This window comes from Arvicola amphibius, chromosome 6, assembly GCF_903992535.2.
Source record: "Arvicola amphibius chromosome 6, mArvAmp1.2, whole genome shotgun sequence".
Classification (NCBI taxonomy): Eukaryota; Metazoa; Chordata; class Mammalia; order Rodentia; family Cricetidae; genus Arvicola; species Arvicola amphibius.
This window is the reverse complement of record NC_052052.2, coordinates 122425366-122446970: the sequence shown is the minus strand read 5'-3', so window position 1 is coordinate 122446970 and position 21605 is coordinate 122425366. Positions and strand designations below refer to the sequence as shown.

At 40.4% G+C, this 21605-nt stretch overlaps 1 protein-coding gene and 1 non-coding gene across 2 annotated transcripts in view; both read right to left on the bottom strand.

Moving 5' to 3' along the window:
• The window catches only part of Aoah (acyloxyacyl hydrolase), a 192659-nt gene that overhangs the window by 139958 nt on the left and 31096 nt on the right, over positions 1-21605 (bottom strand). The window contains exons 3-4 of the mRNA XM_038334078.1: positions 11610-11676; positions 4981-5080 (exon numbers count right to left, since the gene is read on the bottom strand). Coding sequence (XP_038190006.1) covers positions 4981-5080; positions 11610-11676 — 167 coding nt within the window. The remainder of the gene's footprint in view (positions 1-4980; positions 5081-11609; positions 11677-21605) is intronic.
• LOC119818172 lies at positions 9283-9441 on the bottom strand. Its single transcript, XR_005286073.1, has one exon. It is a non-coding gene; the product is annotated as a U1 spliceosomal RNA (small nuclear RNA).

The window sequence follows — 21605 nt, the reverse complement described above, 5'->3', positions numbered from 1 at the left end:
CCCAAAACAACAACAAGCTGACACACATAATCAGAAGCTTAAAAAATGACTGAGGTGTAATCTAGTTTTAAAATGAAGTGAATATTTAATGCTACTTCTTCCTGGTGGTAGGATTCTAGCTGAGTGTTTTGGAAATACTCAAGGCAGCCTCAAAAACCCACTGAGTGGTGGGGGCACCAGCCACATCTCTGAGGGGAGAGGCAGGGATGCCAATCCTTTCTATTGCTGCTCATTCCTGGAGTAGTGACTAGAAGCTATTTACTAACCCCTCTAGTGTTCCACTTCCTCCATGGGAGCAAGAGGTCCTAATGGAGCCCGTGTTTTATGATTACGTGAACAACTAGATAAGATGAAGCCTAACCTCTTCCCCCAGAGTGTGGAAGAGGGACTCAGGACACGCCAATTACTGCCATTAAGGAAAGCTCAAGGCAGAGAGCCCTGAATCTGGAGGGACCACCTCACCTTTCTGGATTGTGTGCAGAGATAGAGACTGGTAATGGGCGTTTAGGGGAGAGGGAGAAGGTCTGGAGCAGTCTGGGGATAGTGAAGAAAGTTGCTGAGGCCACAGCAGAGGGAGGGGCTCAGGCTGCCCAGCAGCCCCGGATGTCCCTAAGTGGAAGCCAAACACCTCCAGATGAAATCCTCTCTGCTCCCTCCCAGTCAAAGAGCGCTGTTGAAATGTTCCCAAGTTGGCATCTGAAAAGGGAAGTGAGTGCTGGCATGTGAAAAACCCACTGTTCAAATGCCAGCACTGCGAGGGAAAGAGGGAGGTCAAACGGGGGGGGGGGGGGAGGGAGATAAAGAAGTGAAGTCTGGTGTGGAGGCTACCTGCAGAGTTTGCTTAAACCAGGAAGGCTGTTTACCATTGGATAAAGCTGAGCACTGGGTGGCCAGCTGTGGATATGATGCAAATATAGCATGATGCTTGTGGATGTTACTAAAACCCAAATCATCTGTTGCTATGATTTAATTCAGGAATGTCCCTAAAGCCTTGTCGGTTGAAAGCTTTGTTCCCAAGGAAATGCTCAGAGATGAAGCTTTGGGGAAGTGACTGAGCCACGGGACTGTGGCCTCATCAATGAGTCCACCTATTGATGAGCTTATAACTTGATATGCTACTGCTGAGTATTGAACATCCATGAGGCAGACTCTAGTTGAAGGAAGCGGGTCTTCAGAGGAGTAAATCTTCCTCCTGGCCCCTGCTCTCTGCTTCCGTGTCAACATAAGAGCTGCTTTGAATCCTCCCCTACACGACTGCATCTTGACGTCTTGCCCTATCACAAGTCCATGAACAGAGCCAAGTGATCATGGTTTGAAACCTTTGCACATGAGCCCAGGTGAACCTTTCCTAATTCTAAATTCCTCTCTGGGGCCTTTTGTCATCATGATGATAGGCGGACTAACGTGTTTGCCTTCCTACACAGAGACACAGTTCCTTCCGATATCAAGTAGTAATTATGATGAGACATTATCCACATGCTATTTGACCATTGGAATTCTTTTCACTTAAAATTAACTTTTCTAGTTATCAGTGGAATCTACAGTTTCTTGAAAGGAATTAGGGAAATTTCATTGACAGTCAATTACTGAAAAAGCATGAAATACGTCCCCTGTGCACTTGTCTCCAAGGAGACAGGTTTGTGATATTTAATATCTTGTATGTGTGCATTTCTCCATCTTTTTCTCTCCCCCTCCCAATCTCTCTCCCTCTCTCTCCTTCTTCCCCCTTTCCCCCCTTTCCTTCTCCGTGTGTGTGTGTGTGTGTGTGTGTGTGTGTTAGCGATGGGGTGAGCAGAGGTCAACCTTAGGTTTCTCCCCTCAGATGCAGTCTGCATTGTCTATTTTGAGACGGGGTCTCTGTGTGGATAGATTTTATGTCACTTTGATACAAAGTAGGAGCATATTGAAAGAAAGAATCTTAACTGAGAAAAATATCTATATTTGGCCTGCTGGCAGATCAATGACATTATCTTGACTGATGATTAATGTGGATAAGTCCAGACCACTGTGGGCAGTACCACCCCGGGCAGGTGGGGAGAAAGCCAGGAAGCAGCATTCCTCCATTGCATCTGCTTCAGTTCTTGCCTCTAGGCTCCTGCCTTAAGTTTCTACTGTGAATTTTCTGAATGCTGTCTGCAAACTTTACGATAAAATGAATCCATTTATTCCTAATTTTCTTTTGTTCTTTGTCATAGCAAGAGAAACCACAACAATTTCTCACTGGCCTGGAAGTCATTGGTTAGGTGAGGTTAGCATCCTGGGCAGCAAGCTCCAGAGATTTCCTTGTCTCTGCCTCCCCGGAGCAAGGATAACAAATCTGGACCATCAGGCCTAGCTTTATACATGGGTCCTGGGGGTCGAAACTCAGGTCCTTATTCTTGTGAGCCAAGTGCTTTACCAACTGAGCCATGTCCCCCAACCCCTGATGTTTAATATTTTTAGGCATAAAATTAATATACATTGGTTAAGTCACAAAGTATTATAGGTGACTTCATTCAAACATAAATAAAATATTTTAAAACTCAAAGCTGTTATTAATGCAGAGAAATCATAATTCAAAGGAAAGGGGTAAAGAATTATTTTAATAGGAAGCTCATGAAAATCAATACTGTGAGCTTTGTTTAATACTGTACTCTGATCTACAGTGTGTGGATAGAATTATGTCAACATTTATAGTCTTGTCTGACCACAATCCAACTAAAAGTCGCCTAAAACGATATGATGCAGGAGATTCTTAAAAACCATCTCAAATAATCATGATACTGACAATAATCTAATTAGATATTATTTTAGCCATATTTTAATGTATTATAGGTGTATGTGCATTGTAGGTACTGTGCTAATCATTGTATATATTTTTTTTGCTTTACTTAGGAAGCTTTGGGAGGGTGGTATTTTATTATACTCATCTTATGGGTAAGGACTGTCAAATTCAAATGAGAGAAACCAATTAAACAGGTTTTCTTAGGATATGGAATTTTTAGTGCTGATCCCTGGAATGTTGCAGACATTCTGAGATGAGTTGGTTGTCCTGAAAGAGTGTCTCATTTGGCTTTTAGAGATAAGATAGATTTAAATCCCTAATTTCTCTATTTATTTGATTCTTTTATCTACTCTCAGTCCAGTTCAAGATTATTGTTAATAATAGAAGAATCTAGACATTCTTTGCATTGGAGGAATAATCAAGAATGAAGCAAGATGAAATCATTTTACAGGGAGTAATTGAAGATATCTCTGATAAACACTTTCAGCAAAGTAGTAGGATACAAAATTAATATATAAATATCAGTAGCCTTCATACATAGCAAGAACAAGCATACTGAAAAAAGGAACCAGTAAAAAAACACAATTCTTAACAACCATAAATAAAAATAAAGCATCTGGGGATAAACCTAGCCAAGGAGATTATAGACCTTTACAATGAAAACTTTAGGACACTAAAGAAAAAAATGGAAGAGGATACAAGAAGATGTTAGGATGTCCTCCTCCCCACGATAGCCATGGACTGAAGAATAAATATTATAAAAATGGCTTTCCTAAGAAAGGAAATATACAGATTCCATAATATCTCAATCAAGATCCCAGGGAAATTCTTCACAGACAATCATAAGTTTTATATGGAAACATAGAAGTCCAAGGATACCTAAAGCAATCCTGAACAAGAGAACACTGTGTTGGGCATCACCACATCTAATTTCAAATTGTACTACAGGGTCCTAGCAATGAGAACAGCATTACACTGGCACAAAAATAAACATATAGATCAATAGTATAAATCAGTGTACCCAGAAATGTGTCTACAGAAACAATAGCTGAACTATTTTTGATGAATAATCTAAAAATTTACACTGGAGAAGGAAACATCTTCACCAAATGATTCTGAGAAATCTGGGCATCAACTTTTGGAAGAATAAAACTTGGTTCCTATATATCGCCCAGAAAAAAAACCCTAACTATATACGAATCAAATTCTTCAGTGTAAGATTTGATACCCTGAGATGGCAAGAGGAAAGAGTAGAAGATGAGCTTCAATATGTATGTGCAGGTAAGAATTTTCTGAATCGGACTCTGGTAGCATAGGAAGAAGCAAACTTGCCAGATGGGGGTCTCATGAAACTAAAAAGTTTCTGCATAGCAAAGAGCACTGTTAATGAAGATGTAGCTCATAGAAGAAATTATTTGTCACTTATACTTATAATAGAGGATTAGTAACCAGAATATACTAGAGGAAAAACTCTAAGAAAGAAACCTCAATTTAAAAAAGGATATGGAGATTTAAAAAAAAGGATATGGAACTAAAGAGTTCTCGAACGAAATTACAGGTCCTGGGAGACATTCTAAAAAGTGTTCAGTATCCCTTGCCACCAGGGAACCGCAGGTTAAAACTACTTTAAGATTCCATCTCCTCTCAATCAGAACGAAAGGCCATCACCAAAGATACAAGTGGCAACAAATGTTGGCATGGATACGAAGAAAAGGGAACCCTGATACACTGATGGTAGGACTGTAAACTGGTGCGTCCACTTTGGATATCACTCTACAGGTTCCTCAGAACACTAGAACTAGATCTACCATGTGACTCAGTCATAACTTTCTGGGGCATCTACTTGAAGGACTCTATACCCTACCACAGAGACACCTGCACCTCCTCCATTCACAACAGCTAGGGAAGAGAATCATTCTAGATATCCATCAGCTGAAGAATGGAGAGTGGGAATGTGGTACATACATACAAGAATCTTATTCAGCTATCATGAAAATTATATTATAAAATTTACAGGAAAAGTTATTCTGAGTGGAGGTAACCCACCTCGAAAAGATAAATACAGCATGATTTCCTTCATAATGCAGATTCCAGCCTTGACTCTATAGTTTCCAGTTCAAAAACCACTGAGCAAATGAAGTTGGGTCTCCCTTTATAACATTTCCACAGGGCCTAAAGCCTATTGGAAAGTGACATTCAGAGCAGAACCCACTCACCTGGGGAAGGGGGTAGAGATGACACTGTGATTGGGCAGCGTCCTGCTTGCAAAATTCCAGAGCATGGCACACCACATCAGCATTCATAGCTTCACCGAGTCTGGCGGGAAATGGAGCAAAGCAAAAGCTATTAAGATCTCTCAGGCATCAAGAAGCAGAAGCACTATCAAAGGAAGTTAAATCCCCAGAATGGATTCTGATACCCTCACAACCCGGACTTAGAGCTTCACCCAGCACGGCTACTGCATTGTGTTTTCCAGCAATACTCATCCCTCCTGCCTCTTGCATAAGGTCCTGAGGGCAGGGAGGAACACAATCCCTGAACTACGAGTTTGCCTCTCAGAAGAACACTGGGTTATTTTCAGGAGAAGCCATGAAAACAATCGGGAAAGGAAAAAAAGAAAGGATATGATTAGATGGGAATAGTATGTTGAAATTTATTGGATCTAATAGAAAAACTACTTTACTATATAAAATTTCACACCCTTAAAATTATTTTCTTAGAGACAATCCAAATCATATATCTTTTTCTTATTGAAGAAAAATATTACTGCTGATTTGCTTCTTTTATGGAGAAATCTATAAGGACAGTGGTCTTCAAATACTGTGGCTATGACTAGATTCAAAGGAGCTAAAGAACGTGTGATGGCTCATCTTCATTGCCAAGCTTACTATACTTAAAATGATCTAGGAGAAGCATCCTTTGTGAGGGCGTCACAGAGAGGTTGAACTTCAGTGATACTGGCTGATGGGCTTAGTGGTCCAGACTTAATGAGAGAAAGAGAAACGAAGGAAGAGGAGCTTTCTGAGAGGCGAGCTGCGAGATGAGAGAGACGAGAGAGCTAGTCTCGCGAGAGCATAGAGCCAGCTCAGCCCTCCCTCCCTCCCTCCCTCCCTCCCTCTCTCTCTCTCTCTCTCTCTCTCTCTCTCTCTCTCTCCCCCCCCCTCTGGAAGCTTTCTGAGCGCTAACCACCCCCCTCCTTTATTAACTGTCAATGCAGGTGACCTTGACTTAGGTTTTCACCAAAGCAATCAACTTCCCTCAAATCATGAGCCCAACAATTACTTTTCCTTTTAGTTTCTTCTTGCCAGATATTTGGTCAGAACAGAGAGAAAGTGGCTAATACTGACAATTATTACTAAGAGTTCACTACTGTGACTTCCTGACTGCACAGTGCATAGACCTTCTGAATTCATTTACAGCAGAAATGGAGAAGAGATTAGAGCTGTAAACAGAGAAGGATGGGTAATTCTTACAAGAGTTCAGATGACAATACTGTGCATAGAAAGCAGAGTGAGTCAGAAAGAACTCTATTTATAAGGTTTCTACAGAGGAATAAATAAGAACTACCTGAACTTAGGTTAAAGGTCATTTCTAGTATATTATGCCAACTAACCTGGCTTTATTTTGTTCATCCCCTAAAACTCTGAGTGGGGCTGAATTCAAAAGTAATGAAATACATTGTTTGGTGAAGGAGATGTCATTATTTCATTCAGACTGTGACACGGTTATTGCTGTCTGCATTTAGTGAGGTTTAGAGTTCAAAGCAGAATGTTATGAAAAATATTTGGACTGGCAAACATGCAAAAGTTTGTGGTTGATGACAAGGTGGTTGTGAGCAAAGCCTCTTTAGTTCTTAGATCTAGCACTACTGAAAATAAGCTGTGAGTTTCATAGTGACAACAGGCAAGGAATCAGGATCCCATATATTAAAAGCTCCAGGGCATAGCAGTGCAAATTCATTTAAAAGGAAGGCACCTGAAAATATAGACTTCAGGTTACATGATGGAAAAAAGGCAAGCCAGGGAAGTATTTCTCTAGGTCCAGCCATCTACTTAGGGGCTGCTGCATCTGTGGTGCAGGGGAGCTGGTTGCATTTTAAATTGGCAGCCAAACTTGGCATTATTCTCATGTACAACAACATAAGAGCTAAGGAGTCACAGAGTTGTAGCAACACCTTAAGAAGACACCACTGTCAGACAATGGGACAGATTACGGACACAGACTCGTGAGTAGGCTGTGCATGAAGTGGTGGAGATGAGGACCAAGATGCAACAGAGTCTCCAGAATATGGGCGAGACCAATGTGGTACGTGTGACGTTTGTTGAGGAAATCTGCAGGCACTGGATTCTATCCAATGCCACTGGAGCACAGATGATACTGGAAAATGGTTTGCTTTAGATATTCCTTGATGGTTTTATAGAATTCAACCCGAATCTGTCTAGTTCTGAGATTTTCTTTTGGAGAGGTTTTTAATAGCTGCCCCAATCTTGTTATGGGTCTATTTCAACTGTGTCCGTAGGCTTTAACTTTGGTAGGTAGTATGCATTTAGAAAATTAAGCATTGCTTTTAGGTTTTTCAACATCTTGGAATGTAAGTTATCAAATTATTCTCTAATGGTCTTCCAAACTTCTTTGGAATGTTTGTCTCTCATTGTTTTAATTTGGTTGTTCCTTCTCCTTCTTTTGGATAGTTTGGCTACAGATTTGGCATACTAATATTTTCAAAGAACCAATGGTGAATAATGTTGTTTGTTCTTTTGGTTTCTCTTTCATTAATTTCTCCCATGATGTGTGTGTGTGTGTGTGTGTGTGTGTACGCGCGCGCGTGCGTGCACATGTATGTGTGTGTTTCCTGTATATTGCTTTTGGGTTTGATTTCTAATTTTTTTCTAGAGTTTGAGGTATATCATTAGATTATTTTTGTAGATCTCTGATTTTTAAGAAATATAAACATTTAGAGGCACAAACTTTCCTTTTAGGATACCTTGTGTGTATCCCAGAAGTTGTAGTGCACTCTCATTTGCATTTGATTTAGGAATTTAAAATATTCCCCCTTAGCCGGGTGATGGTGCCTCATGCCTTTAATCCCAGCACTACAGTGGCAGAGTCAGGCAGATATCTGTGAGTTTGAGGCCAGTCTGGTCTACAAGAGCAAGAACTAGTACCAGGACAGGCACCAAAGTTAAACAGAGAAAACTTGTCTTGAAAAACCAAAACCCACAAAACAACAACACCAACAAAATCCTGCTTGATTTTCTTCCATGTCAAACAGTTCATTTAAAACTATATTGTTCAGTCTTCAGCTATTTATGTATTGTCTTGAGATTTATTAGCCTCACTATGCTTTCCTAACTTATTCTGCCATGGTTTTTTTTTTTTTTTCCATTTTGGTTTTCAAGACAGCGTTTCTCTGTAGCTTTAGAGCCTGTCCTGGAACTAGCTCTGTAGACCAGGCTGGCCTTGAACTCAGAGATCCGCCTGCCTTTGCCTCCCAAGTGCTGGGATTAAAGGCGTGTGCCACCACGGCCCAGCTACACCATGGTTTTGTAAGAAATTATTTAAATTACTTTGTACAGCATAAGGCTTGCTTTATGGATTCTATTGTGAGCAATTTTGGAGAGCCTTCTATGTGTCTCTGAGAAGAACATTTACTTCCTACTTATTGCATGGAATGTTCTATAAATAACTACTAAACATTATTGGTTTGTAGTATACTTTAGTTCTTAACTTTCTTTTCTGATTTTTAATTTTGAAGACTCATATCTAGATATGAATGTGAGGTGTTTGAAGCCTTCAATTATGATTTGTTAGGGTACATGTGGCCTTTAATTCCTTTTAATGATCATTTTTTAAAAAAATGCAGTTCCCATAAGTTGGTGCATAATAATCATATCACCTCGATAAATTTTTTTATTAGTATGCAGTGACCATCTTTGCCTCTTTTGACTAGGTTTGGTTTGTAGTATATGTTAGCAGACATGAGAATTAGGCCAGCTTAGATTCAGCTTCTATTTGCTTGGTGGGTTGTTTTCCAACATTAATTCTCAATTTTTGGACATACTTCCAAGTTTTGTGAATTTCATGGAGAAAATTGTTAGTTGGATGCAGTCAGTCTGCAATTCATGCATTAAGGCCATTTACATTTAAGGTTGTTATTACACATTTGCTAATACTGGGTCAAAGCATCACTCAATCCTAATGAGAGAAGCTTCTTGAAGTAGATGGGAATCAACACAGAGACCTACACGACCATTGAAAAGCTCAGTCCTAAATGGGATCAAACCCCTCCCCTCAGGGCTCAGGGACTTATGTAGAAGAGGACATCAAAAAGTGTAAGAGCCAGAGGTGAGGGCACAGAAGCTCCCTCAAAGAGGGCGCTAACTGAGCTAGTGCAGGGCAAGCGCAGTTGGGAGGAAGCCACCTCATTCCAAAGATTTAGTTTCACTCTTTTCTTTCGCTCTATTGTTGTGGACTTACGATTCTTCAAGCCTAAAAATGTATTTATAGTTTTTGTAACAGGGAAGAGGTAAATATGGTCTTTCACTTTCTCAAATTCTGTAATTAGATTTCCCACATTTGAGCGAATCACAGGGGTCAGTACATCTATATTACAATTGGTGAGCCTTGCCCTGAGAAATCACCTTCATGATCATGGGATCTTCATTTCTGGGGAATATTGTGGGACTTTTATTTTCTTCTCTCTCTCTCTCTCTCTCTCTCTCTCTCTCTCTCTCTCTCAAGAAATTAGGTTCTCATGGTGTAATCCTGGTTGACCTGGAACTTGAAATGTAGACCATGACAGCTTTGAACTCACAGAAGAAGAGCTTGCTTTGCCCTGGAGGAGCAGGGACTACAGGTGTGAGTCATTATATTTATTTTGAGTCTAGTCAATTCTATAATTTTATCATGAAGAAAGTAGTTACAGTGTATTGTATTTTTGATGTCAAAAAAGCCATTATATTTAAATCAAATGATAGTTGTTGTAATGTTTGCTCATTAGTGTTCTTATGAAAATATTGTCGTTTCCTAATCTCTGAGAGCTACTGAACTTCCCACACAGGGACTTAGAGTGAGGCAAGATGATGTTTAGCAGGCCCAGAGCTGGATTTTCTGAAGCAACATTGAGAATAGTGGAGGTCAGGACCAGATAGAGGACTTTTCACCTGAATCCTGGTTAGGATGGATTTCTACCTAGATAGATGTGAGATTCCCCTCTGTATGCTATGAATGCTTTATTGCTATTGGTTAATAAAGAATCTGCTTTCAGCCAATGCCTTAACAGAATATAGCCAGGCTGGAAGAGATATATAGAGAGAGACTAGGCAGAGTCAGCGAGAAGCCATCATAGGAGACAGATGCCTCTGCCAGAGGCCACCAAAACTTTGCCAGTAGGCCGTGACCTCATGGTGATGCACAGATTAATGGAGATGGGTTAGTTTAGGATATAAGAGCTAGCTAGCAATACGCTTAAGCTATTGGCCAAACGGTATTTCAAATAATATAGTTTTTGTGTGGTTATTTTGGTTCTGAGCAGCTGGGGGGAATGAACTAACAGCCTCCGACAATACTAGATGACCTTGATACTTGTTCCCCCAAAACTTATACGCATTTGTGGGGCTTTCTGCTCATGAATGAGATCCATGTCCCTTTCAAAAGGCAGCTCACGTAACTTGTTTCCAGTTCTACCTCGTATGTTTGCAAAAAGAAGGCAGAGTATATGAAGTCAAGCGTGAACCTTTCAGGCATCTAATCTGCAGACACCTTGGTCTTGAGCCCCAAGTCTTCAGATCTCTGAGGGGTAAATATCTGTTGTTTCCAAAATTTCCAGTGTCGGGTAGTTTGTTACAAAAGTTCAGACAGGTCAGACACTGATGGTGAGTTTAAAGAGAATGTCTTATTTCTCAGGTTCTCTGTCTTTGCAGAATCCTATGGCCGTGGGTAAGAAAGGTAATTGCTACATAATTAGTTCATGAATTATAGAGACCTGACTGGTATGAGATAAAAGGAGAAATGGCCTCCTGGTCAGGAAATCCATCTCATATCGGAAGGCAGCTATTCAAGTAAAATTAAATCAAGAGGTTGTCATTTTAAGGGCAAGGCAACTTCAAGCTGCTTCTGACTGCTTAAAACAAGCTGCAAGAGGAGGATGCCTGTAAGGAGAGATCCATAGCAGCATGGAGCTGACGATGGGGTGTTGGTCCTGACGGGGTGCTGGCACTAATGGGATACTAGTCCTGACGGGGCGCTGGTCCTGACAGGGCACTGGTCCTGACAGGGTGCTGGCATTGACAGGGTGCTTACACTAACACAGCCCTGGAGCTGACAGGGTGCCGGTGAGAGGAGGGTGCTGGCAATGGCAGTGTGCTAGGCCTTTATAGACAAACAAGTGGTGGGCAGAACCATTCATTGCCTCTGTCTTACTCCAAAACTGTCCATCCTCCATCCAGCTCTGCCTCTTTCCTTCCTCTACCTCCTTTCCACCCTTCTTTCTTTGACATATAGTCAGGATTTTTCTGAATACCTGGAATTACACACAAAATGAGTAAAATGTTGTCCTAGACTTTTGAAAGCTGTTGACTTAGCAGGATCTCAAAAGTTATTTGTTGTTGGTGTCTGTAAATCTTGCATGGAAGGTGCTTGGAGAGAAACGGAGTCAGATTTTCACCCCGTGCTTCTAGAGAAGCCTCTACTGGAATAATAGCATCAGGATCTGATGTCAGAATCTGGCGTCAGCTTCCCTCTATCAATGGTGACAGGAAGAGCAGGGCCAGCCCTTCTCCAAGGAGAAGAAAGCTGCCTTCTGCCCTGTGCTAGCAACTGAGTCAGATTCCTACGTCATACTCACAATTTGATGATGTCTGGTCCAAACATCTGAACCAATAAATAGCAGGTGGTTTTCAAGAAGAGTTTTTCTAAGGGAAAAAGGTGAGTAGAATATATTTAATTGTCATAGTTTAGAACAGGTGTCAGTGTTTATGAATAATATTAAGACAGTGAGTAACAATTAATTTAAGTACTAGTTTCAAGGGTTTGGTAATTTTAAAGCTACTGTGGCTATTAAAATTTTATATCTAGGAGTTGGAGCAATGGCTCAGAGGTTAAGGGCACTGGTTACACTTCCAGGGGACTTGGATTCAGTTCCCAGAATCCACATTGTGACTCGCAACTGTGTGTAGCTCCAAATCCAGGGGATCGGATGACCACTTCTGGACTTTTCAAGCATAAGGTACAGAGTGGTCCACAGACACACGCGTAGGCAAAATACTCAAAAAAAATCATAAAAATAATCTTTCCTGTTAAATATTCTACAGATGCTTGAAGAACATTGGCTTGCTATGAAATTATAGATTTCATTTTCTTTCCTTACATCAAGACATATCAGAATGATGAAGAGTCCAAGAATAAGAATGTAAAAATGTAGACTCCAGAAATAAGAATGCAGAAATAAAGAAATACAAAGTTGTAAGCCTAGGAGGATGAGAACAGACTCTCAGCAGCTTTCTCAGCAGCTTAAAGATTAACTACTTAGTGGGTTTCTCGGTTTTACAACTCATAGCTCTATTTACAAGGCCGAATCATCCTTCTGCAAAGTGAGAGCCTAACACCCCGGCCATCCTTAATTAACTACAGATACGAGCTGAGTCAACTTTTAGAAGATAGATATATGACCTCTGGGTTATGCGTTATCCCTGCTATGTGAAACTGGCAGCATCAAAGGAGAGAGCACAGGGCTTCAATAAACACCACCTGGAAGTACCAAGGAAGACAATAGAGTAAGTACAAGCACTAGTTTAACTGAAAAACTCTGTTAATAAAGATTGTAAAGCACGGCAATCTGTATCTGAGTTTTACCTCGAGATTGTAAACAATTCTTTGTTCAGACCTAATGCTTGGTGCCCATACTATAAAAAAAGGTGGGTTCAGAAGCCAGCCTTGGCCACAGCCTTACAAAATCCATCTCTGGCTGTAATCTCAGCTAGCTGATAAACTTTTTGTTCCCCATGGAGATTTTTTATTTTAAAATTTTTTTTCCTGGAATCTGGTTTCTGGAATAAAGTTTGCTTCTGGTTTATTTGACTTTGATGGTCTGTCCCCATCTTTGCACAACCCCCGTGGACCCAACAAATGGTTAGCTGAAATGGGATATCTTTTCTTGACTGACAAGTATATTGAGAAAGAAATTAGGGAAACTACCTTTTACAATAGCCTCAGAAAATAAGATGTCTTGAGATAGCTCTAGCTGAGCAAGTACATAATTTGCATAATAAAAACTTTAAGACATTAAAGAGATGAATTGAAGAATACACTGGAAGAGAGAAATACCTTCTTTCCTTGGTAGGATCGGTAGGAATAATATTGTGAAAATGGCCAGCCTATCAAAAACAATCTACAGATTCAATTCAATTCTCATAAAAATTTCCAGCACAATTCTTCAAAGAAATTGAAGGAAAAAAAAACTTTACTTTCATATGAAAATACAAAAAGCCAAAGGATAGCTAAAACAGCCTTGAATAACAAAAGAACTGCTGGAGGTGTCACCATCCCAATTCCAACTGTAGAGCTATGGTAATTAAAAAAAGAGGCCTGGTATTGGCATAAAAACAGATACATTGATCAATGGAATTGAATTAAAGACCAAGATGTAATTTCACACACTCTTACACACCTGATTTTTAATAAGCAAAAACATCACATAGGAGAAAAGATGGCATCATCAGCAAACGATGATGATAAAACAGGAGCTGCATGTGGAAAAATAAAAATCTTACATGTATCTATTACCTTACACAAAAAATCACCCAGATGGATCAAGGACATCAACATAAGAACCTGCTAGAAGAGAAAGTAGGAAATAGGCTTGGGCTCATTGGTACAGCAAAGGACTTTCTTAACAGGACATTGATATCACAGACATTAAATCCAACAATTACAAGGTGGAACCTTGTAAAGCTAAAACCTTTGTGTACACCAAATGACAACATCATTAGAGCAGAGTGTCAATTTATGGAATGGGAAAAATCTTTGCTAATTACTCATCTGATAGAGGATTAATATCTAGAAAATACAAAGAACTCAAAATAGGCACATCAAGAAAACAAATAACTCAGTTTAAAAATGGGGTATAGAACTAAACAGCATTCTCAAAAATTTAAACACAAATGCCTGAAAAACAAAAAAAAAACCTTTGATATCTTTAGCCATGAGGAAAAGGCAGTATTAACCCACTCTGAGATCTCTTTTTCTTCTAGTCAGAAGGGCTAAGATCAATAAAACAAATGACAGCTTATGATGGTGAGGATGGCGGGAAAGAAGAACATTTATTTATTCGTTGCTGGTAGGAGTGTGAGCTGGCAAAACCACTATGGAAATCAGTGTGGAGATTATTTAAAAAGCTGAAAATTGATATACCACAAGATCCAGCTATACCAAAGAGTATACCAAGAGGGGCAATATACCAAAAAGACTTTGCATCTTGATACAGAAATAGCTGTTCACCCATGTTCAGTGTTGCTCTATTCATAATAGCCAGAAATTGGAAACAGTCTAGATGTCCATCAACTGGTGAATGGATAGTGAAAATGTGATACATTTACACAATAGTATATTATTCAGCTATTAAAAAAATTAAATTATGAAATTTTGAGATAAGTGGATGGAACTAGAAACAATTGTCTTGAGTGATGCAGCTTAAACCCCCCAAAGATAAATACTTTATTTTATATGTGGATGTCAGTTTTTAAACTTTAGATGCGTGTATTTCAGTTTGATAACCACAGAGGTTAGGTAGCTAGCAAGGGACCAAGGGAAGGAGGGGACATTCCAAGGAAAGGGTAACAGAGTGCAGTGCTATAAATAGGTGAAGGGGAACTAGATTAGGAGGATTAAATGGCAAGGGGAATGGAGGGCAGGAGAGAAGAGGAAATATGGAGAGGGACCAACATTAAACCTTTTCCGAAAAGCCACATGGGAATCTACTACTGCAGAAACTTCTTAAATTATATACATATTTGAGAGAAAGGTAAAGGGGGTCACTGTATAGTAGGAGAGATGGAACCCCAACTAGACTATGCCACCTAGTAAAATTTCTAGTGACAGGAATGGGTTACATTTTCTTGAGTTGTTGGCCAAAAAAGTCCCATAGATTCTCCTCCAAACATCACAGGCTATTTCCAATGTTATTGGTTATGCTCCATAACCTGAGGGTAAGACATGATCGGTGAAACAGCAAGTCACCTATGCCATCAAACATGGAGAAACTGAGCTGGCCTCCAATGAAAAGCTCAACTCTTACTTTGGTGTAGGAAAAGAGGAAAAAAGTAATCAACTTATCTCAGCGAAGAAGCCTGTGGCCTACAACAGTGACCTGCCTGCAGGATACACACACTGATGCAATGTGACCCAAATGACACGTATGCTGAGGGACTAATCAGCCACCTTTTAAAAAACTGGATTGAAGGCCCATTCCATGATTTAAAACCACCACATGATAGATGAACCCAACATTACATAGAACACAGGCATGGGGGAACCAGCATTACTAGTATGCTAAATAAATGTAGAAATCAAAAGACACCTAGTGACTTATTGCCATACACATTGAGTAGAGCACGGTTGCCGGAGGCTGCTCGTTTATTTCCTGACTGCCCAGACCCAAAATAATTACACAGAAACTGTATTAATTGCAATACTGTTTGATCAATATCTTAAGCGTATTTCTAACTAACTTTTACATCTTAAGTTAACCCATTTTTATTATTTCATATTTTACCACAAGGCTTGTAGTTTACTTGCATAGGTGCGCGGGGGTGTCTTTGTCCTCTGGCGGCTACATGGCATCTCTTTGACTCCACCTACTCTCTCTCTATATCTCTATGTATGGGTCTGGCTTTGTTCTGCCCTGCTATATGCCAAGGCAGCTTTATTCATTAACCAATAAAAGCAACACATATACAGAAGCACCTCCCACATCAGAGCACCACTTAATACTTATGGATGAAACTTCCTGCAATAGATGGGAATTAAGTCAGAGACCCACAACTTGACAACATGTAGAGAGTGAGAGAACTTGGAACACTCAACCCTAAATGAGATGTTTTTCTCAAACCCCTCCCCTCCTCTATGAGGTGGCAGAAAGATTGTAAGAGCCAGAGGTGGTGGCTTCCAGGGACAACAGGACTGATAGACATAGGAATGTGCAGAGACTGTGGAACCACACAGGCCTGTACAGATTCAAGACAGACCAAATCACAGCACGGAGAAGGGGAAGTAGAAACAAAGTCTCAACCTTAACTGAAAAGCTATTTGCAATTGATACCTGCTGGGAAAAGAAATATCAGTTTCCTCCAGAGGAGTTTCACTGGGCACTTTAACTACTGGAAAGTTTAACTAGAAATAGTTCCTCAACACAAAACAGACATTACATTTTTTTGTGTATGTGTGTCCCTTTGAGTGTGTGTGCACATTTTCTTGTCATTTAAAAAAATCATATTGATTTTTTTAAAGTTTGTCTTAATTTTCCTTTTTGAACTGTTTTGTAGTTTTACCTATTTTGTTTTGTTTTGAGAAAGAACATGAAATTGCATAGGTAGTAAAGCAACAAGGATCTGTGAGGAATTGGGGAAGAAGAAATAAGAAGATCAAAATACTGTATGAAAAAAAACTAAAGAAAAAATTTAAAAGATATCTTTTGGAGTTAAAAAAGAATCATGGCTTGTATTCCTTTTGTTACTCATTTGAGGGAAGAGTTCAGCTCTTTTTTTCTTCTTCTTCTGGTTTTTCAAGACAGGGTTTTGCAGTTTATCCTGGAACTAGCTCTTGAAGACCAGGTTGGTCTTGAACGAGAAGACGCTCTCTTAAAGGTGCTGCTGAATAGAATCAAGTCTAAGTACACAGACATTGCATATACATGCCCATTGAGAAGATATCCTCTGTGCTGGCTGTTTTTTTTTTTGTTGTTGTTGTTTGTTTTGTTTTTGTTTTTTGGTTTTTTTTTTTTTTTTGCAACTTGACACATTAGAATCATTTTACAGGAGGGATCCACAACTGAGAAAATGCCTCCATCATATTTGCCTTTATGGACTTCTGTAGCACATTATCTCATTAATGTTTGGTGTATGTGTCAGCTTGGGTTTTATTGCTGTGAAGAGACACCATGACCATAGCAACTCTTATAAAGGAAACCATTTAATTGGGGCTGGCTCACAGTTTCAGAGGATTAGTCTATTATCATGGTGGCATATAGGCAGACGTGATACTGGAGAAGTAGCTGAGAATTCCATATCTGGATCAGCAGGCGGAAGGAAGTGAATGTCACACTAGACTTGGTTTGAGCATTTGAGACCTCAAAGCCCGCTTCCTACCTCCTCCAAGAAAGCCGCACCTACTCCAACAAGGCTGCACCTCCTAATTATGTCACTCCCTATAAGGCTGTGGGGGTATTTTTATGCAAACCATCACAAGGTGTAAGAATACAGACTATTGTGGGTGGTACCCGCCCAGCAGGTGTTCCTGTGGTATATAAGAAAGCAGACTTAGAAAACCATGGGAAGCAAGGCAACAAGCAATGTTACTCCATGGCTTCTGCTTCAGTTCCATGTTTCCTTCTCACTTGTACCAGGTAATTTTAGTAAGAACAAAGGTTTTTTGTGTTTACATACAGGACTTGGTCTCCTAGTTGGTTTTGGTGGTGGTGGGGACTCTGTGATCTGGGCATGACAATATTCCAAAAACTGACAGTTTGTAGATGGATAATTATGGGCTCTTTTGGTTTGAAGGAGTCTACAATTCTCTGTCTACCTTTAGGTAAACAGGACACATAAATTCATCCAGATGTAAGGAGTCTATAACCAATTTCCCCCACTCTGAGACTGCCTTATCTTGGAGTCATGGTGGCTCTTTTGGGAAAATTTTTAAATCAGATAAAATTGTTCATTCTCTAGGAACATTGTAAGAGAATCAAAAACTCCCAGAAACTGTGAGAATGATCCCCCTAAAGCAGTCCTCAGAGAATTCACTCCCTGGACAATGATCAGCTAATTTAATTAGTCCCGGTGCTTTGATTTATTGCTTCTTACAGTGGAATCTCTTTGTCAGCACAACCTCTCTCAATTCTTATCTATCTGTTCTGCCAACTAAATGTCTCTTCCTTGCCTTCAGAGGCTTTGCCCTGCCCCTCCCCCCACGTGTGCATCCTGACTTCCTGGTTGCAAGATTTACAAATGTCCATTTTCAAAGCTATTTCTTTCTCTGTACATGAAAGAAGGAAAGACTCCGTCCTTGAAAGCTGTTCCATTGATTCAGAGTCTGTGTGACAAGCCTCTCTTCTGACTGTCACAGCAGGGAAGCCTTCCTATCCAGGTTCTTCAATGTCTTGGCAGGGTTTGGAGCTGAAATCCATCAGATTACTAGCTAAGAGCACTTTAGGACAGTAACAGAAAGGCTGATCAAGAAAAGGGAAAAGATCCTTGACTCCATTCTCTTGCTGAAGTGAGTTAAATGGTCAGAAGGCTTTAAAATTTCTTAGAATGCGTGGTTTTGAGGAAAGATGGATCCCAAGGTTGATTGATAGTAATGTTTGTCTGGGAAACAAAAAAGAAAGATAAAGTTCTCTTATCCTTGTTGACTCTAATGTCATGATAAGTATTAGTTACAGGAGTTTGGTAACACTCAAGAATCAGCATTTAACTGTTATGAGAGATCCATACACTTGAAAACTAATAAATGGACACACTGTTGCACTGGCTTTGGAGGCTAATTTTGTTTAATGAACAATTTAAGAATAATCAAGAATGGGTAAGTGAGCTGAATATAAATGGAATGGAAGTTTCTGGATGAATATTTAATATGTAATTTGATAATAAAGATAAATAGTGTAATGATCTGTCTTGTTTCTTTAAGAGACAAGCCATGCCCACTCCCTCCCCCTTCCACCAAGGCAAGCTGATCTTCAGCTTCCAGTCTGAGTTCCTTTTTTTCTGTCTCTCTCCCAGAAAGGTAGCTGCTGCTGCTGTGGCTCCTCCCCTCTGCCCTCTGCCCTATTTCTCTCTCTCTCTCTCTCTCTCTCTCTCTCTCTCTCTCTCTCTCTCTCTCTCCTCTTCTCCTTTCTCCCCTTCCCTTCCACAACCTACCAAATAAATATCCAGCTTCACTCTGCACGGCGTCTCTCACCCGCCATACAGCTTCCTGCCTAGGACCTGGCTGCCTTTGTGGACCACAGTGGTCTCAGGACCCGCTGCCCACTGCCACCACTCGGGGACCCGCAGCATGGCCTGCTATGGCCTCATGGCCCTCTGCCCATTGGTGCCACTCAGGGACCTCCAGCATTTCTCCTGCTGCACCCCTCGGGGGAACTGCAGCATTTCATTTAAACCATTACAAACAGTACAATTAAGAATACAGCAAGCATATGAATATGTGGTTTTCTAGTAGTACACAAATATGCAACAAGTGCTTCAAGGGGAAAACATGCTTGTCTATATCCAAACCTAAGTGAGATACAGCTCCCTCCTACTTAGCGCTAAATAAGTGATGATAAGTGTTGAAAGTGAATAACAAAAGTTTCAAACAGCAGTAGAATGGGAAATGGTGCAGCTTCTCTGGTAAATAGTCTCAAGGTTCCTCGAGTTATTCAGCAGAGAGTTGAGACAGTTTAACTAGGAACCAGAAATTCTACTCCTCCATGGAAACCAGAGAGAACAGAGAATACATATTCAACCATCGATAGTAGCTTTGTTTATTCCAGTCCTTCAAATGCCCGTTAACAGGCTGATAACCACAAAGCTGATGTCTCTACAGTGGAATACTATTCAGATATAAAAAGAAATGAAGCTCTGTTGCAAGTGATATAAATTTAATAATTAAGACAGGCTTAAAGTTATGCAAAAGGAAAAAGCACTGTGCCACCGTGTTTGTCAAAGGGTGTTGATCACGAAAGACTGAACATTGTATTATTCAGTTTATGTAAAATATCTATAACAGCTAAATGTAAAAGACAGGAAGTAGATGGAGAATGGGTATTGGAGCGCGATAGCTCAGGGACGTGTAGTTTACAGTTGTGGTAATTTGAATAAGAATGGCTCTTATAGCCTTATATATTTGTATGCTAGGTTACCAGGAAGTCAGCTCTCTGATAAGGATTACAAGGATTAGCAGGTGTGGCCTTGTTGGAGTAGGCAGGGCTTTGCTGTAGGAAGTGTGTTACTGGGGGTGGACTTTGAGGTTTCAAAAGCCCATTAGAAGCCCTGTCTGTATGTCTGAAAGTCTGCCTGTCTGCCTGCCTGCCTGCCCTCCCCCCTTCTGCTTCCTCACTGTAGATCAGAATGCAGCGCTCACAGCTACTGCTCTGGTGCCATCCCTGTGTGCTGGACTAACCATCTGAAACTGTTAGCTAGCATCCCATTAAATGCTGCCTTTAATAAGTACTGCCTTGACCATGATGTCTCTTCATAGCAATAGAACAATAACTAAGACACTGGTGTAATGAAAACACTCGAATCAATGGTGATAGATGACATCTCCGAACATATGGAGAGCCACTGTGGTTCCATTTTTAACGAGTGACGTGATATAGGTGGATTTTAAATCAATAAAATGGTCAAAATCCGCTGTCCTCCCTATCCATGTTCCTCCTATTGAGGGTTACTATCGCGGAGACGGTTAAGATATTCAGATGTCACCTAACTCAAAAGACTTGGATTCTAGCATCAGCTCACTGAACTCAGACCTCAGTCAAGTGCCTTCTCTTCCACAGACTTTGTCTTCTTTATCTGAAAAGGTGGCCATGCCAGTCATTGGGCTGCACACCTTTAATTCCAGTGCTCAGGAGGCAGAGGCAGGTGGGTTTCTGGTTTTGAGGCTAGCCTCTTCTACTTCACAAATTCCAGAGCAGACAGGGCTACATAGAAAAACTCTGCATCAAAAAAAACCAAAATAAGAGAATAAAAATAAATAAAAGAAAATGTGGTCGTGTTGGTTGGTTGGTTTCACTGTAGTATTGCATGGCTTAAGGAAGTTTTAAAGAGAGGGTCATTATTAAGTGAGGTGGAAGGCAGTTTGGAAATGTTTAAAGTCATGCTAATGTTGAAGTAGCTTAGCCTGGAGCACAGCAATTTAAAAAGCAACATTACTGTGTTCTTTGATTAACTTGCATTACTGGCTGAGAGGCAGAGAAAACCCATCTTCCTTGGGTTTGATAAGAAGCACTGTGAGTATGTTTCTATGATTGTTTTGCTCCACTCAAAGCAGGGCTTTCATTCAGAGGAGCCCCTTCTGAGGAATCTCTTCCTTCACCTGGATTCCTTGATGCTGACTCAGGAGGGCCCTGGAGCCGTGATGGATGTGAGAAAAGAAAGGATTCTCCCAGAGATAAATTATACACTCAGCATGGGAGGAAATGGAACAAAAATATGCAAAACCTCTGGTAAAGAGATAGAGGTACCCAGAGGGCTATGATGAGATGCCACCTCAAGTGTCATTGCAACCCAAGTAGTGACCAGCCTAGGACTAAGAGTTTTGATAGGAAACTGTGGTTCTAATGCTGCATCCCTATAGGTTCTGTGACAGGAAGTTACTCCTCATACCATAATATTGGGATCTAGAGCCTAGTCAGAGGTTATTGCTCCTGGAGATGGATTAATGTCATGTTATGGGATGACACAGCAGGAAGTATGACCTTTGACTCCTGCACTTGGACTTTGGGCATCCAGAATGCCAAGATAAGTACATTTCTATTCAGTATAGTCTGTACTGTTTTGTTTTAGTACTGCCAGATAATGGAGGATGCTTTAGGTAAATGCTGTGAGGTGTGTGTGTGTGTGTGTGTGTGTGTGTGTGTACACAGTGT